General features: G+C 29.9%; 2 protein-coding genes across 3 annotated transcripts; one reads left to right on the plus strand and one right to left on the minus strand.

The window, feature by feature from the left end:
- Window positions 1-596: 596 nt before the first annotated feature.
- On the minus strand, window positions 597-2190 carry LOC130812569 (zinc finger BED domain-containing protein DAYSLEEPER-like). 2 transcript variants are annotated; one of them, XM_057678081.1, is made up of 3 exons: window positions 1670-2190; window positions 1378-1591; window positions 597-1182 (listed from the first exon to the last, which is right to left on the minus strand). In XM_057678081.1, the coding sequence occupies exons 1-3, from the start codon at window positions 2183-2185 to the stop codon at window positions 1007-1009; spliced, it is 906 nt and encodes a 301-aa protein (XP_057534064.1). In that variant the 5' UTR covers window positions 2186-2190; the 3' UTR covers window positions 597-1006. The 2 variants fall into 2 exon arrangements, with proteins under 2 accessions (XP_057534064.1, XP_057534065.1); XM_057678082.1 differs by having other exon boundaries at window positions 1049-1182; window positions 1284-1591.
- A 6831-nt stretch (window positions 2191-9021) lies between these two features.
- On the plus strand, window positions 9022-11804 carry LOC130812571 (peroxidase 57-like). Its single transcript, XM_057678083.1, has 4 exons — window positions 9022-9333; window positions 9601-9780; window positions 9877-10042; window positions 11084-11804. Exons 1-4 carry the CDS (start codon window positions 9106-9108, stop codon window positions 11494-11496), a joined length of 987 nt encoding a protein of 328 aa, XP_057534066.1. The 5' UTR covers window positions 9022-9105; the 3' UTR covers window positions 11497-11804.
- Window positions 11805-18490: the final 6686 nt, after the last annotated feature.

Below are 18490 nucleotides of genomic sequence, written 5' to 3' on the forward strand. Positions count from 1 at the left end.
AATAATTTTCTCGCCTTTTTTTTTTATTATGGATAGAGAATCTTTGATATTTAAGAAATAATTTACTCATCAAAACATATAATATTGGTTGATTGACTATATTTATATGTGATGATCTATTAAAAAACTATATTTACTTATATAAACCAAAAAGCGTATACATGTAAAATCTTTATTTTAACTTAGATAATAAATAATTATCACATAATGAATCAGCAAATTAATTTGACTATTTTTTCAACTAAGTTCTCTTTCCTATTTATCATGGTTGAAGGCTTTTAAAGTTTATTTGTCTTAATTATCAATAATTACTATGTGTATATGTTTTAATATTGTTGTATAATAAATTATTTATTCACTTTGATAATGATAATATCACAACATATACGGAGATTTAATAATTAAGTTTTTGTTGTAAATGAATTAATTTTATAAAATTATAAAATAATATTATCGTTATTTATATCAGTAAATATTTATATCATCCGTATTTTACACGAGAATCTATTTAGTATTTACAATATTTGAGAATCTTAATATTTTCTACAAGTGCTAGAGCATGTTGCTTAATTCTATAATTAAAGTTTTATAATGATTTAATCGTTTATCATAATTGGCCTTTAATTAATTAATACTTCCGATAATACAAAACTGCTGCACACTTGTACTCTCCTAATGATATCTTTCTCTTGCATTTATATGAGATATTATTAGACCTGGGAAAACGGTCGGTCGGTCGAGTTTTGGGTCGGATTAATTTCGGTCGGGTCATTTTTGGGTTGGGTCAGTTTCGGATCAGGTTAGTTTCTGGTCGGATCACTCAGGGTTTCGGGTAGGTTCAGATTGATCCAACGGGTTACCATAAAACATTAGAATATCCAATCGACTAATTCAACATAAAAAAATCATTAAAATGTCTAAAATGCATCATACTACAAAAAAATATCCAAATGAATCAATTCAAACATACAACAATTTAAATATTAAAAGTATAAATAAGAACATGTTAAATAGCAAATTGTTCAAACACTTCATCTTCATTTTGATTTTCTTCTTCGCCTTCATCTTCTTTTTCATCTTCATTTTCTTCATCTTCATCTTCATCTTCATCTTCTAAATCTTTGTTAGCTTCTTCATTACACATTGGTGGAAGATCAACCTCTAATCCATTTTCAAGTGGATCTATCAACATAAAACAAATTCACAAAATAAACTATTATTTTAACGAATTGAAGATCATATTATTTGCATTCAAAACTCAAATAATTGATAAATTTACCCACTTTACTTTATAACCAAATAGCCAACTACGACTAGTAATTAAAGCCTCAGCAGTATCCGGTTGAAGAGAAGCTCTATACTTAGTAAGCACTCTACCTCCTAAGCTAAAAGCTGACTCGGATGCAACAGTAGTAATTGGAATGGCTAATAAATCCCTTGCCATATGCGCAACCTGTGCATGTCGAGTTTCATTTGTTTTCCACCATTGCAATACATCTAGTTCAAGATGATGATCAAGCCTAGACTCCTCAAGATAAATATCTAATTGTGACAAATTTCCACTAGTCCCTCTAGCAAAAGATGAAAATCTCTATTAAAGTACTAGTAATTAGAAGGTTAAAATAATAACAATACAATTATAAAAAACTTCAAAAAAAAAAATACTTACAGGAAGATCATCATCCACGACATTACTACTAGCTTCATGGTCATAGGGAGTATCATTCCTTACATACTCCGCAAATAAATCATAGAGTTTGTTTTTGACTTGGTTGGCTTTCCATGACCCATTTTGAGGATCCAAGTGTTCAAAACAATATTTGATCAATTGAAATTCATAATGAGGATCCATCATGGCAGCAAAAGAAAGAACAACACTATAATTTTCCCAATATTTATCAAATTTATTTTTCATATTCTTTGCCATATCTTTTAAAAACTCATCTTCACTATCAGCATATTGTATCAACAAACATTCGATTCTCCACACACTTTTAAAGTACAAGTTGGCAGTTGGATAATTTCTCCCCGAAAACTGTTTTGTTATATCATCAAAAGGTTTTAAAAGTGTAACAATTTTTTTAACCTTTGACCAATCATCATGTGTAGGAATATTAGGAAGGTCTTTGTCAATTCTTTTCAGGTTTTCATAACAAGGACAATAAATCAATGCCCTTTCAAGCATCCTATAGGTAGAATTCCATCTTATAGGACAATCCAACCACAAACCTTTTAGAAATACTAACACCAATACCAATTGCACACTCCCTCAACTTTGCTTTTCTACTTCAGAACCATTTATATACTTAACCAAGGTCTTTATTGTTTTTATTTCATCTCCAATGACCTTCAAACCATCTTGAACAATTAAGTTCAAAATATGAGCACCACAACGAACATGAAAATAATCACCATAAGCAAGCAATGGATTATACACACTTAGACTATTAGCAAGCAATTTTTGCATATTATCATTGTACTTAGCATTGTCTAATGTGATAGAGAACACCTTTTGTTGAAGCTTCCATTCTTTTATAAGTGCAATTAACCTCTCATGTATCATGTTGGCATTATGAGGAGGAGGGACATGACAAAAGGCAACAATCTTATTGTGTAACTTCCAATCATCATCAATATAATGTGCAGTTAATAAAAGATAACCCTCATCCACAATCGAATGCCACATATCAGTAGTTAAGCAAAATTTTGAAGACACCCTAATGCTCATTTTTTTCTTCAACTTAAGTTTTTCATTTTTATGGACTTCTAAGCAATACTTCTTAGCGGTTTTTCGACAAATAAATTTACAATCTTCATTTAAGAAGCTATGTATAGCTCGATTTCCAGCATCTTCAGCAAATGTAAAGGAATAACCATGTCTTATAATTGCCCTAGCCACTAATTTCTTATACATGAAAGGCTCAAAATGTTTTAGATCACCCTTGTCTTTCTTACCCTTTTTTTGTTTGTTAATTTCAAAAGTAGCTCGTTCAAAGCAAGACTCACTATGACGCTTAAAATTTGTTGTTCCATTAATAGAATGAGCAAGAATGGGACCTTGTTTGCAATATTTACAAAGAGCTCTTGGAATATTGTCCTCAAATATGTGACCATCAAAACAATCATAATCCTTCCAAACAGGAGAAGTCCATTTTCTTTTTTTAGATTCGGACAGTGGCGCATTTATGTTGTTTGTAGCTGCTTGCTCTTCTACTCATAAAGACAAAGAAATAAGTTTGTATCAAGCTGATTACTCAATGACCGACTTAGCAAAATTAAACATTAGCGCTGGGATAAATCTAAGCAAAATTGTTCAATTTGTTCATAAATACATACAGATTCAAGCTAATTACTCAATGACCAACTTAGCAAAATTAGAGATTGAAAATACATACAGATTCTGTTTTAAAGCTTTCTGTTTTCTCAATTGTAAATTTATTCAAGTTGTTAACAGGTAAGCAAGTGTCATTTTCCTCTCCATTATTGGTGCAATTTGTTCATAAATACATACAGATTCAAGCCAATTACTCAATGACCAACTTAGCAAAATTAGAGATTGAAAATACATACAGATTCTGTTTTAAAGCTTTCTGTTTTCTCAATTGTAAATTTATTCAAATTGTTAATAGGTAAGCAAGTGTCATTTTCCTCTCCATATTTGGTGCAATTTGTTCATAAATACGTACAGATTCAATAACATAAACCATTCAATAACTAACTTATGTGCATAATTCAAAATCAATCACAAAAACATTCAGTTAAACTAATTTATAAAAAAAAACAAATTTATTCATAACTTACCCACACTTGGACATGAATTCGCACTACATGAAGAGAGATTGAAAATCTCGGTGAAATAATTGGAGTTGAAGATGGAGTTGAGGATGAAGATGGTGAGAGTTGAGTATATCCTTGAATTATTGGAAGATTTGGCATTGAAAATGGAGATTTTGGAGGTCTTCGTTTTTGTTTTGACATGCTTATTAAAGTGTAATAAACTAATTATGAGCAACAATGAAGATGTACTGCAGTTTTTGAGATGAATATGGAGGTTTAAGAGAGAGAATCAGAGAGGAGAATGGAATTATGAGCAAGATTCAAGAATGAATATGGAGGTTGCGTTGCGCCGTTGCGTCTGCGTGGGTTTTTGAGATGGAATTAGGGAATTGAGATGAAGAAGAAGTCAAGAAGTCAAGATGAAATTGAAAACTGCTATCTGCTATCACTTCTTGCAACGTGGGTTTTTTTAACAATGACCAACCCATCGGGTCCAACTCGAACCGGACCCGACCGACCCGTTTTTTTACGAGTTCTTCGGGTTCGGTCATTTTTCGGGTTCGGGTCAAAATTTCCGGGTTTCAATCCAATTTTTTCGGGCGGGTTTCGGATCAGTTTTCGGGTCGGATCAATTTTTCCCCGGTCTAGATATTATTAATAAAAAAGAAAGATTTAAATTCAAGTAACAGAGAAAATTTATTTCAAAAGTAGAGATCTTTAATTCTTATTTCAAAAAAGAAATTGATAATGAAATAAGACATAATTATCATCAATCTAATATTCCCTCGAAAATAGGGTATGAATGAGGAAAAGTAACGGACAATTCATTTCTTTATATATATGTACTCCCTTCAAAGAGAAGACTAGAGAATTGTGGTCAATTTTACCCTAATTAAATATGACCGATCCAAAACCGAGGTCTAGTAATGATATTATCTTCACAGTCCGTTTGGTTAGTGATACTAAATAGTGGTAAAAGACAATGGATTTATAGTGTAAAATTTCAAAAATTTCGTACCATTTCCATGGTAATGAGACTTTGATCACAAAAAAAGTTTTTTATGTACAAATTTTCATTACCACCTAATATCATCGTTTATTACTACCTACCAAATACACCGTTAATAATTTTTTGAATCATGATAGTAGAGGTGTTCATTCGGATGACCGGGTCGGTTTCGGACGGGTGTCATTCGGTTTGGTTGCATTTCGGATCGGTTATTTTTCGACTGTGTGTTACAACGGGTCACACTCGGATCGAGTCGGTTAGTCACGGTTCGGTTGGAGATCGATTATTCAAGCTATCGGGTTAGCAACAGTTCAGTGTCGGTTGAAGTTCGTGTCGAGTGTCAATCGGTCTCGGGTTGTCATCGATTCTAATTGGTTCGGTTTTGTCGGGTACAGATCGGGTTCGAGTTTTTTTTTTAAAAGCAAATTTCAGCTACGTATTACTAATTACTATCGATCGAATCAATATCAAATTAAGTTGTTAGTCAATTTTTAATTGATGACAAGATTTCCTTTAAAAGCAAAATAATTAAAATGCAAATTAATTAATAATCATTATTGTTTTGTTACTTTTACTTGTTTGACCGAAAATTAAAATTATAAAGTTCTATCAATATTCATCTAATTCGATTTAAAATAGTTAAATAAACATTGACCATTGATTATTAACTCTAAATATAGGAAACCATGTATTTATAAAATTTAATTTATTAAAATATCTAACACTTTATTAGCTTAACAAATAAGATGATTGAATATAAATCTATCATACTTCTATGTTAAAAATTGGTTCAGGTTTACAGCAGTTCGATCTAAAATTCGTTCGGGTTAAGTCGGTTTTAGCCGGATAGAATTCGGTTTTGAGCATGATTCGGGTCGAATATGACTCGGGTCGGTCATTATTAGGTTCGGGTAATCTCGGTTAACGATTATATGTCGGTTACAGCTCGGGTTCAGCTTTCCTATTTTCGGTTGTCAACCAGTTCGAGTACAATTTCGGTTCGGGTACTGTCGGTTCGATAAACCAAAAAAAGAAACACATTTTCGAGTCGGTTTACTTTCAGTTTCAGTTCGGATTTTCGAGTCGGGTCACTTTTGAGCAGCTCTAGATGATAGTGAGTTGAACGTGGACAAAGTTTGTATATATATGCAAAACATGTATGATGTATCTATATTTCCTATGGGCTAAAATTGAATAGTTATATATAGTAATTGATTGGCTAAATGACTCTCAATTGTGCACGTCAAAACAAGTCAATATTGTTGTATTGCATGGAAATCGGGAAGTATTGCACCACTAATTAATAATGCATCGAGTGTCTAAATCACTTTTTACTTCATCCATAATACTCGTTATATTTTCTATTTTTGGCAATTTCATATTACTTGCTATATTTCCGTTTTTAGTAATAAAACAATTATTTAAAGTTCTACCTACCCCTACTTTTATCTTACTTTATACTCTATACTCTATAATAAAATACTATACTATACTCTATAAAGTAATCTAACAACCTATTTTTTCTTTTTCTTTTTCAATTAAAAATAATAAAATAATATACTCTATAAAGTAAACAATCAGCTACAGTGTAGGTCAATCACTTTTCTTAATTCGCGTGCTCATGCAAATGTAGCGATTAAAACAGAACGAAAGACTTATAATGCAAGGGAATTATTGTAATTTATATAAATAATTTACTCTCCGTTTTCATTATTTATTCAACAATTTGATAAAACAAGACAAGTGATGTCTTAAAAATGATGTGAACGTACTAACTAATTCATAATGACATTTGCTTTTTTATGCGTAGTGCATTTCTATGAAGAGTATAATAATATCTTCCTTGCAAAATTTAGAAAAGTCATTCTTAAAAAGTTTATTGATCTTTAATATTCCCATTGTAAAAATAAAATGATCTTTAATATTCCCATTGTAAAAATAAAATGTAAACATCCCGAAACTTTTAGTGTAAGTTTGCTCGAAAAATACATATGAGTTTATGTTCATTCTAACTTGTTCGACTTTAAAGATTTTTTTTTAATAAAAATTATGGCTGATTAGAATTATTTAGACCAGTAGTATTAGTTGGTAATAAAAAGTTATAATGAAAAACACATGTTAATTTTCTTTTACCATATGTAATAAAAAGATGCTATTTTCAAAAAAAGAAATTAAATTACAATAAATTAACTTTCTTTTACCATTATGTTTTACATGAATGACTCTTTTATTGAATTAAGATTAACTAATATGAATTTTATGTTAATTAACTAGTCAACTAGTAAGCCAAGCGAGTCAACTAAATTTGGTTTATTTAAAATTTTGAAATACATGGATGCTAAATATCTATACATGTGATATGACCCTTCACCTTTGAATTTGGTTTTGCATATTTTGTTTTAAATGTGGAACATTTTTGTCTTTGGGTTGAATAATAATGAGGAATTACTTATTAATGCCTAATTTATGATATGAGTCATGTTTTGATTATATTTATTGGAAACAGTTAAATGTGTTTGGTTTGGTAAAAAATATTTCTTTAGAAAATAGTATTTCAAAAAAATTATATTTCAATGAAAATTACAATTTATTATTAATTTAAATGTTTACTTTAAAAAAATTCATATGAAAAATAGAGAGGGGAAAAAATTGAGTTTTTTTTATGTTGGAGAGAAATTTTTTTATAAAAGTACGGAAAAAACTTTTGTTTATAAATTTATCATTCAATAAAACAAATAACATTGTTTTTGAGAAATCGATCTTTGAAAATATATCTCTCATCAAACCAATTATGCTATTATAGAGTTGTATTTTCCATTCAACATTAAAACGACTCAAATTAATTGATAGAAGAAAACTGAAAAAGTCAGTCGTATTACTGTAGCACGTAAAGTATACTCATTCAGTTTCATTTTAATTATCTTATTTTATTTCTGCACGTTTGTCAATACATTAATTCAATACTTAATAGCAATAATTGTGTGTAATTAAAATTTTATAAAAACAAAATATTAATAAACCTTATGTTGAGACGAATCAAGCAAAATCTCCTTTAACTGTGTTTTAATGCATAGATTGAGAATAAAATACAAATTAAGAGTAATTGATGAATAATAATCCAAAAATAAATAAGATATTTAAAAAGAAACGAACAGTATATTTTTTTAGATGATCACATAAAGTATATGTCATATATAATTTGGTTCATTGTTCAAGTATATAGATGAAATGAGTATTACTCTAGCCACCTTAAAAATGTTATCCGTTCAATCTCTTGTCTGTTAACCTAATAGGACAGAGGGATAATTCTAGTACAAGAGATTATATCCACACTAATTATTTTAGAATAAAAGGTATAGAAGTTACATATATTGAAAAAAAGCTAAAAAATAAAAATTATTTAAGATAGTCTGAACATGTGAGAAGATGGAGTATAATCTAATTAATAAGGAAGATAGAAAGTTAGATTTTGAGAGACTTAGAAAAGAGGCGAGAAAGACCGAAGTTGACTTGGAGAAGAGGAATAGAAAAGATAAGAAAAATCAAAACTTACAAAATAAGATGGTAGAAAACGAGAATGAATGGAGAAGAATCCATGTAGACGATAATTGAAACATATATATAGGTTCAAATAGCTGACCCTAATCTTTTGAGATTAAAGCTATGACATTATTATTCTTATTAATTTTTGATTTTTTTATTTTAATAGTACATTTCTTCAAACAAGTTATGAATTACTTATCAAACCAATTCAGTTATATACTTGATGTTTAATTTATCAAAGTAAAAATTCATTCAATGTCCCTCAATATTCCAATTATATCAAAATTATTATTAAAATATTTTAAAAAATAGACTTTCTCATCAAAGATTGTATGAAGTAATGATGTGGTGGAAGACATAAGAATTGTCATATTTTATTTAGCATAGAACATTTAATTATTTGATTGAATTTGATATGTAATATTAAAATTTTGAGTTTACACTATAAATTTAAAAATTAAACAAGTGATGGTCCTTTTTATTTTGATTTATTTGAATATCATTAGTCAATTTGTGTCATATGACTCCAATAAACACACCATATGAGATAAATTTGGCAAAGATAATTTGATGTCTCAAATAATTACTCATAATAGTCAAAAATACTAAAAGTGAAACTATCTAAATGAATTATAGTAATTTACTTCTATTATTTGGAATAAAATTTAATTGAAAACATGCCTATATATAAGAAGACATGGCTACTTAATCTCACAACACTCACAAAAATTCCATAGAGTTGTACAAGAAAATAGATTTATATATAGATCACAAAAATGAGAATAACTTTGTTATTCGACACATTCTTCCTTGGGCTAATTGTAACAACCCTTGTTGGCCATTGTTATGGGCATGGAGGGCTGAAATTTGGGTACTACAAAGGCAAGTGTGGGAAACATGATGTTGAGAAACTCATTTATAATGTAGTTAAGGAGAAGATTGCGCATGATCCTGATGTTGTGTCTGATCTTGTTCGTATGTCATTCCATGACTGTTTTGTTAGGGTACGTACGTATTACTAAGTATTTGCTTGCTTGTTATATTGTGTATTTGTTTATAAATGTACGTCTTTAAACTAATATTTGAGCAGAGCACGAGCTATTCTAGCGGTTGAAATGTATTCTTTATACTCCTTAATAAAAAATATTGTTATAGGAAGATTAGTTCTCGTTTTCTATCTTGTCAGCAGCGGGTTAAATTAACTTTACCCAGATATTAAAAAAAATGACTAGTTTTTGAATTGACCTATAGTTATGCTTATTTGTTTGAAGGGTTGTGATGCTTCCGTTTTACTTGAGGGCAAAAATACAGAGCTAACAGCACGACCAAATAAAGGTTTAGGAGGAATTAAGCTCGTAAGTGCTATTAAAGATGTTGTTGAAAAAGTTTGTCCAGGAGTTATTTCATGTACGGATATCATTGTTTTAGGTGCTCGAGATGCCATTTTCTTGGTAAGTTTTACATAATATTTTAATTATAAATTGTTTCAATCATGAAAAAAAAATACATCATAAATCTTGGTATAATTTGCTTGAAAATCTATGCAGGCTGGTGGGAAATGGTATGAAGTAGAAACAGGAAGAAGAGATGGACGTGTTTCACTCGCAAGTGAAGCAGAAGCTATCCTCCCTCCACCAGGAATTCCGATACATAAAGCTATTGAATTGTTTGCTAAGAAAGGGTTAAACAAGGAAGATTTTGTTATTCTTATGGGTATTTTTTTCCTTTAAAAACCTTTATTTATTCTAGCAAATCACATACTTTTTTTCCTAAATATAGTACGGTAATTTTATAGTGGTTAACTCTAGAAATTTAATTATATACATATTTATTAAACTTGAACTCCTCTTTCTTTTTTTTTGTCCATAATACTTTTGACACGTATTTCAAATCTAATTTTAAGTCTTAATATGCATTATAAATAATATATTAATTATATAATAAAAAAATTGTATTACGATGAATTTAACAAGATCTCATCTAAATATATTTTATCTTCAATATATCTCTCAAAATCATACTCCCTCTGTTTCTTTTTGTTCTTCCTATAGTTTTTAAAGCAAATTATAAACCCCAATATCTCTAAATACACATAATAAAAAATTATTAAAAATATATAATAAAAAAGTATATATTAAAATGAATCTAATGAGATCTCACATGGATATATTTTACTCCCTCCTATTCAACTTATTAATCCCATTTACTTCTCACATTTGCCGAAGCAACATTTTAACTCTTAATATATGTAATTATGCTTGATTAAAAATTATGAAAATTTGATATTCATAATTCTAGCGTTGAGACGAATCAAATAAGATTTCACTTGAATATGTTTTAATTTATAGATTAAGAAGAAAATGCATATTAAGAGTGATAAGTGAATAGTAAATCAAATGTAAATGGGACTACTAGGAAGAATAGGAGGGAGAATCTTCTAAATATGTGTTAAAAACATCAATCAAATTTTTTCTTTCCTTAAGACGTAATATTCCAAATGAAAAGAACATTAAAGAACAGAATGAGTAATATAAATTTATCTCTATTAAAATAAAATAATTTAAAGTGGACAAATAAAAGAAAAAATATAGAAAATACTAAATTGAATGTTATTTTATTGGGATTTGTTATTTTTTCACAAAAGGAAAAATTAACGTTTAGAATAGAATGATGTGGTGAGCCAACCACTGTAAAATTAATCATTGATTTAACCAAAAAAATTATTCAATAATAATTTGGTTATGTTATATATAGGTGGACATACAGTTGGAACTGCACATTGTCCCACGTTTAAGGAACGTCTACATAACTTTCGAAACACAAACAAAGCCGATCCAACCATGGCTCCCACTCTCCTCCATCTCTTGAAGAAAACATGTCCTCTTAATAGTGTATCCGACAAGGAAGCATACCTTGATCAAACTCCAGGGAGTCACTTCAAGATTGATAATGCCTACTACAAACAAATACTTGTACACAAAGGAGTTTTAGAGGTTGATCAAAATTTAGCATTAAGTCCTTTGACAAGAGGGGATGTTAAGGGACTAGCTTACTATCCTCATGACTTTTTTAATAAATTTGGTCCAGCTATGGTTAAAATGTCCAAAATTGGAGTCCTTACGGGCAGTCATGGAGAGATTAGAAAAAAGTGTGGTTATGTTAATTAAGGTGTCATCGATGTTTTTTTTATTTATTCATGTTTACAGTCAAATCGTCCGTTTGTTATAATCTTTTGAGGTTTATTAAGGTTAAAAAAAGAGGTGAAGAGATTTTCTCAAAAAAGTTTTGAGAGATCGTCTAAACCTTGGATAATATGATTTTGAACCAAAAATTATGTGACTAGTCCATTATTACCTCAATATATCATTAATTTTCCTTTAGTTTAAATTTGTTGTATTTTTGAATAAAACGTAAAATTAATTGTGTATACATTTGTGGCTTATTTGATACATTGAATCAAGATTGTCTTGTCAAACTTTACTCTATCCATCCATTATATTGAGCTCGCAACATATATTTATAAATTTTTTTCATAAATTTGTATTATATTGCAATAACAGAACAGTCAAGTATAATACTTAATCAATGAAGTATTTTCTTTTTGTTCAATTAATGTTTGATTAGTCTGTAGTTATAATTACCTCTATTATCTTAGTATACTTGTTACTATAAAAAAAGAATGTGGAAAATGTTATATAAGATATCCTAAGATTTCAACCATCAGCTTAAGCTTTTGGTTGAGTTGGTTTCTTGACACGGTATTAAAAGTTAGTGTGACAAGTTCACAGGTTCGAATCTCAACCAGGTTCTCATGTGAAGGAACGTGTTAGAGTATATAACATATCCTAGAACCTCAATCATCAATTTAAACTTTTGATTGAGTTGATTCCTTAAGAGATGATTCATGGTCCGAAATTAACTGTGCGGAATAATTTAATGAGGCAACAAACAAAAATGTGGGCCTATTTTGTTTTTAAAATGGCACAAAATGTTTATCTATTATTTGTCAAAAGTCATCATAGAGAAAATAGTCCTTTTTGAATGGCACATGCTATTTATGCTAATCATATTTATAATAGTCAATAAGCCTAGCAATACTTTTATAAAGATCTTTAAACGAGAAATTTTATATTTATAATACAATAGTTAAATCACTAAAGTTAATTTATAAAGTTTAAAATTATAGAAATTTGATCAAGTTTTTACTCAATCATTAGGCTTAAATTGCCCGTGAGCCAACTCCACTATTTTAAACCTTAAGTTGAAGGAAACCATTGTGGCATTGTTGTTGGTTTCAAGTTTTAGGTCTTTCATGCCATTGAATAAAAACATATTGAAAATTTCTTTTGAGATTGTATCATTGTTTACCTTGTGCTGTATTTTAAATTTAAAAGAAACTTTATTACATGCGAGTGGAGTATTTATCTATTTGACATATCAAAGCTGCTACAAACTTAACTAGTATATATATTAATATCTTTAGATATATAATTTTACCCATAACATAATGTTGTTAATTGACATCATTAATTAGCATTGAATCCGCCCTTTGTCAGTTGACATCACTAACTAACATTTGGATCCGCCTCAGCTTCATTGCAGTTATATGTGTCCATAGCAAACTCTCGCCTCATTTTAAGCAATCATACTTGTAAAAGAGACTACAACCAAACTAAATTGGATTTCATATGGTAAGATAAAAAGATAAGCTATACCTGGTAAAATATTTATTATTAATATAAGGAAAAATTGATATTAATAATCCAATTTTTCACTTATCGCTGTAAATAATTTTAACTTTGAATTATTTTTAATAATCCAATCTTTACTCTTAGTTTCCTATCAGCATAATCTTTTATTTTATAATAATCTAATTTTTACCCTTATTTTTAATAATCCAATCTTTACCCTATTAGTATGGTGACATCAAATTAACTCTTCTTATGTGTGAATCTTATCATATACAAGCTTTATAACAAATTTAACTTAAAATCAGAGTTAATGATTTTTGATCAACTATAATTAAAACAGTCTTTACCTGTTTAGAAAACAACTTGTATTCGAAAAAAAATGACAAAAAATTATTAATATGAATCTGATAAACTACTTTTCCTAATATCAATTATTAATTTAAATAAGATGGAATCTTATCATATACAAAGCCTTTAACAAATTTATGTGACTATATTAACGAGAGAAATAGAATGGGACGTAAAGGTTAAGGCGGCTCTGCAAAGTTTGTCATCTACCTCTGTACTAATGCCATTAATTTCCTCGAACAATTTAACAAAGATTACTCTATATAATATTTTCTTAAATAAATCTAATAATTTATCGATAAAAATGTCATACAATATTTACAACAGAGTAACAATTAATTAAATACATAACAATTTAATCAAATAAAATTTTATATAGAAAAAGCCACGATCATTATAGAGGAGATTTAACACTGAAGTTTTTCTTCTATCACATTGTTGCTTGATACAACCTCTTCCGAGGGGCTTTTTAGATATGGTGTGAATTTGAAATGAATTAAGGTTTAATACCATTAACTATATTAGTCAAACTGACACCCTTAATGACACTATATACCCTTTTTATCATCTAATTGATAACAAGATTTCAAACTCTCACCATGAAAGATTTTAAAACCTAATATATGGGTACATCGAATCTAATAATGGATACAATAAATCTATATATAGAGAAAATAAACTTTATTGTAACAAAAAACGAGAAAAGCAAAAATAAAGAGATTAATATTTTTGTAATTATAAGGTTAATAGTAGCTCAAAAGTAAACAATAGAGGCTATGATTTGTTTTTTTTTGAGAAAAAGAAGAGAGAAGCTCATGAAGCAAAAAAAGGAAAGAGGCACAAGAACAACAAATGCAGCTTATGAAAAGAACTAGGCCACAATGCAGTGACATGCAAGGCAAGAAAGACATCAGCAAAAAAGTTTGAACATGCAGCTTCTTCTTCACAGCAAGGCAACACAAGTGGGAAGAAGAGAAAGGCTGCTACTTAGCATTGTTTAGTGTCATTTTTTGGTGACAGTGTTTAGTGTCAAGTTGCTTTTGAACAAAATGTTAACTAATTGGTTTGTATGACACTTCTTTTGTTTATCACAATTCCAATGTATGTAATGCAAATACTCACCAATTATGTAGGCATATTTTTTTGACAAACAATGTTACCAATTTCAGTACAACTTATTTAAGCAACGAAATATTTTGTCTTACATTTTTCATTTCAAGGCAAGAAATACAATAAACACAAACAAAATTGCTCCATTCACTATCTTTTGCTATTTTGCTACTCTTTTCTTTAGCTCCTTTAACTCATGCTTCAACACGGTCTCACTTCCATGCGTGATATTCCTTCCCTTGCTTTGATTTTAATAACCCCACGAGACATTTTTATCAACATTGCCCTTGCACCATTTGAACGTATCACATACATCACACTTGTAGTACAACCTTTGTGGATGTTTTGCCGATTCAGAGCTTCTTATTGCAATTGACCTTCTGCTAGTTGATGAACTTGTACGTTAGGATCTTTAATCCGATAATTGAATCCCATCTTAATCAGCAGATTTGATGATCCTTTATTCCTTGTTTATTTTACTAGATCTTTTACATAAAAACTTGGCTGAGACGGTCTTATTATGAGACCATCAATTTGGGCCGATCCAATTTACACGTGTAACAGCCTTACTTGCTATCTCTCGTTTTTTTCCATTTTTTGGGCATTTTTCAATTTTGACCTTAAATGTACCAATTTCGACTTAAAGTAAACCTTAAACAAATTAATTATTCAAAAAAAAAATCAATTTTGACGTTAAACTGATCAATTTCTACCTAAATATGGTTCTGTTTTTACAATTTCGGAAGGGAGTTAATAATATGGTATTATTCTATCATTCTATGGATTAATTACAAACAACATATGAATGGTCAATAACACTATCAATAATAGTGGTAATACATTGCACAATACAAGTATTATTAATCAATGCAACATGATGGTCCCAATGAAACATAAGAGTACTTATACTCTTTAATCATCAATCAATAATAGTGATATTGCTCTTTACTCAACAGTTTTTGTTCATAATAGACTTGGAAACAAAGTTGTAGGCATAGTGTTTGCTTACGCTTGACGTGAAGGCGAAGGAAGTGTCGATCTCGAATTATGTTTTGCCAAATGATTCGATGAATGCTTTTGGAAATGATCAAGGGTTCATGGTTGCTTTGTTATAAAAATTTCAATTTTGATCTAAAAATGATCAATGCAGACCTTAAAATGATCTATTAAATGAATACTTTTTGAAAATGACCAAAAATTCATAGCTGCTTTGTGATAAAAAGTTCAATTTTGATCTAACATGATCAATTCGGGCCTTAAAATGATTAATTGAAAAGTCAATTTAACTTTATAGGTATCAATTATGATCTTAAATGATCAAGTAATGAGCGCATATTGCATACTTAGACGATCTCGTGCAAAATCAGCTTGATTTTTAAGTGAGCTTTCAATACAAAAGTTGAAGCCATCATCGACTACTCATTTTGTTTGGTGAGTGGTCAACATAGCCTTGATCGCCAGCTAATTTTTAATTGCCAAAAAACCTGTGTTTCCGCCCACTTTTTGTGGTCTATGTCTAGTTAATTACCGATAACCCTCTTAGCGACTACTTAATTTTTTCGACAATCACCAATTATGGGCTGAGATTAGTTACAAAAATAATATCTTGAAATTATATTAAATATGACTTTATGAGCTTATAATAATATAAGAATTTGATTTAATGTAAAAACTATATTAATATTAGTTGATTAGAAAAAGAAAATGCTAAAACACATACCAGTATTAGGTATATATAGAATTACTAGTATGAATAGTATATGAAAGTAGTACGAGACCATATTCTATTATATATATCACTATGCAATACCAAATAAATTTAGAATTTTTGAAATTCTTAAGTGAAAAAAAAAATTAATCAAATAAACTAACTTTCAAACAATTTTCAAAAGTAAGCGTCCGTACCCCAAAGCTGTGCTTTGGAGCTGTTCGCAGTTACTAACTGCGAACAACATATAAGACAAAATAGCTGTTCGCAGTTACTAACTGCGAACAGCTATTTTGTCTTATATGCTGTTCGCAGTTACTAACTGCGAACAGACCTGATCTACAAAATCAGATCAGTTTCTGTTTTTCGCAAAATCCCAATTCAAAAACCCACTTCACTCGACATTTCCACCTTCTCCCTCTAAAACCATTGATTCATTCCATCAAATCGTGCAATCCTCTTTCAATTTGGCACTTCAAAATTAGTGTGGGATACTATAGCTTGCGCAAAGGTAAATTTTTTTGTGTTTTTTGGTGTATATTTGGATTTTAGGGTTTTAATTAAATTTGTTTATTTATCCAAATGTAGGTTTGTAGTGGTTAAATCAAGACTAATCTTAATCATCCATAAGCATTGAAGGTAATTTCTAATTGTTTTTATAGCTTTATGTTGGATTTTGAAGTAATGTTGTTGTATTATTTGAATATTATTAGAAAATGTTGATGTTGATGTTGGTATTAGAAATGTTATTTGTGAACTTATGAATTGATTTATTATGGATTATGTGTATTATATATGTATGAACTTGGCTACATTATGGATTTGAATAATTTGTAGACCAAAAAAGATTATAATCAAATGAATATAATGTACTTGTATGGACATGAGTTGATGTTGATGTTGATTTTTTTTGTATTAATGTAGAAAATGGCATCATTTCGCGTCACTATAGTATGTTGTTGGAATGGTTGTATTAAAGAAAATAATGGCAAAGTTCATTATGTTGGGGGAAGACGTAAGTTGCTTCTAATCCTACTCCTACCCCTATGCCTATATTAACTCAGGAAACTGTAAATCCCTCAATGGTTAACTTAGGAGAAATTGCTGAGATGGGACCTTGGGATGATGGAAATAAGAGTAATGAGCTTATTGACGATCCTTCTGAGGACGATGTGGATGTCGATGAGGATGCGCTAGCAAATGACATGACTCTAGGCAACATTCCTACAATCATTCCTCCTACACCTTATGCCCTCTGTCCACCTTCAAACGAGTATGCGGAGAACAACTCATGGAGGACTTGGGCTTGTGATACCACATACACCGAACAGGGAGAGTTTGAGAAGGGTATGATGTTTGATAACAAGGAATCATTGTTGGAAGCTATCAGAGTGTATCATATTGGGAGAAATGTGGAGTACAAAACGGAGACCTCGAACCAAACTGTCCTGGCCTTGAAGTGCAAGCGGGGTTGTTCGTGGAAACTTAGAGCTACGTTTGACTCTAATTTATCTTCGTGGCGTATTGTTACCTATAAGGGTAAGCACGGTTCTTGTGTATTGGGTAGTGACAGTGTGTCGGCTGGACACATTCACCTGACATGTTCTGTCATTAACAAAGTTATTAGAAATTGTGTTGCTAAAGACCCATCCATTAAGGTATCTGTCGTACGTCAGATGGTTAAAGATCGCTTTGGTGTGGATGTGAATTATAAGAGAGCGTGGTGTGCAAAGCAACAAGTTGACTTGAATCAAGAGAAGTGCACATGTAACAAGTTGACTTGAATCAAGAGAATTGCCAATGAAATGGATGAGGGTAGACCAAATCGATCTAATTGTCGTCGTTGTGGGAGCGAAGGTCATAACACTAGAACTTGTAACTCAAGGTAATATGTTATATATATTATTCTAGAATAATAATCTGTAACTCAAGGTAATATGTTATATATATTTTATATTATTACATAATAGTAATATTAACTAAAACTAACTCGAACACAGGAGTACAGGAAATGGATCCAGCAGCTCCAAGACCCGTAGACCCTAGTGTGTTAACCATGCAGCATGAGCACAGGAGTACTCCTCTTTGGGATGCCCAGGTTAGTTTACGATAGTTATGATTTACATTTTACTATTGCGTACATACAAGTAACTTATTTATATTTCAATATTCTTAGGTGTCTGATGCAGAAACGCTGGGCACCAGGCATCCAGATTCTGTTCCATGGGTTCATGAGCGTTAACGATTACCTTTTGTGTATTTGGATCGACTATGTACATATATATATATATTTTTTAATTGACT

This window comes from Amaranthus tricolor, chromosome 5, assembly GCF_026212465.1.
Source record: "Amaranthus tricolor cultivar Red isolate AtriRed21 chromosome 5, ASM2621246v1, whole genome shotgun sequence".
Lineage (NCBI taxonomy): Eukaryota > Viridiplantae > Streptophyta > Magnoliopsida > Caryophyllales > Amaranthaceae > Amaranthus > Amaranthus tricolor.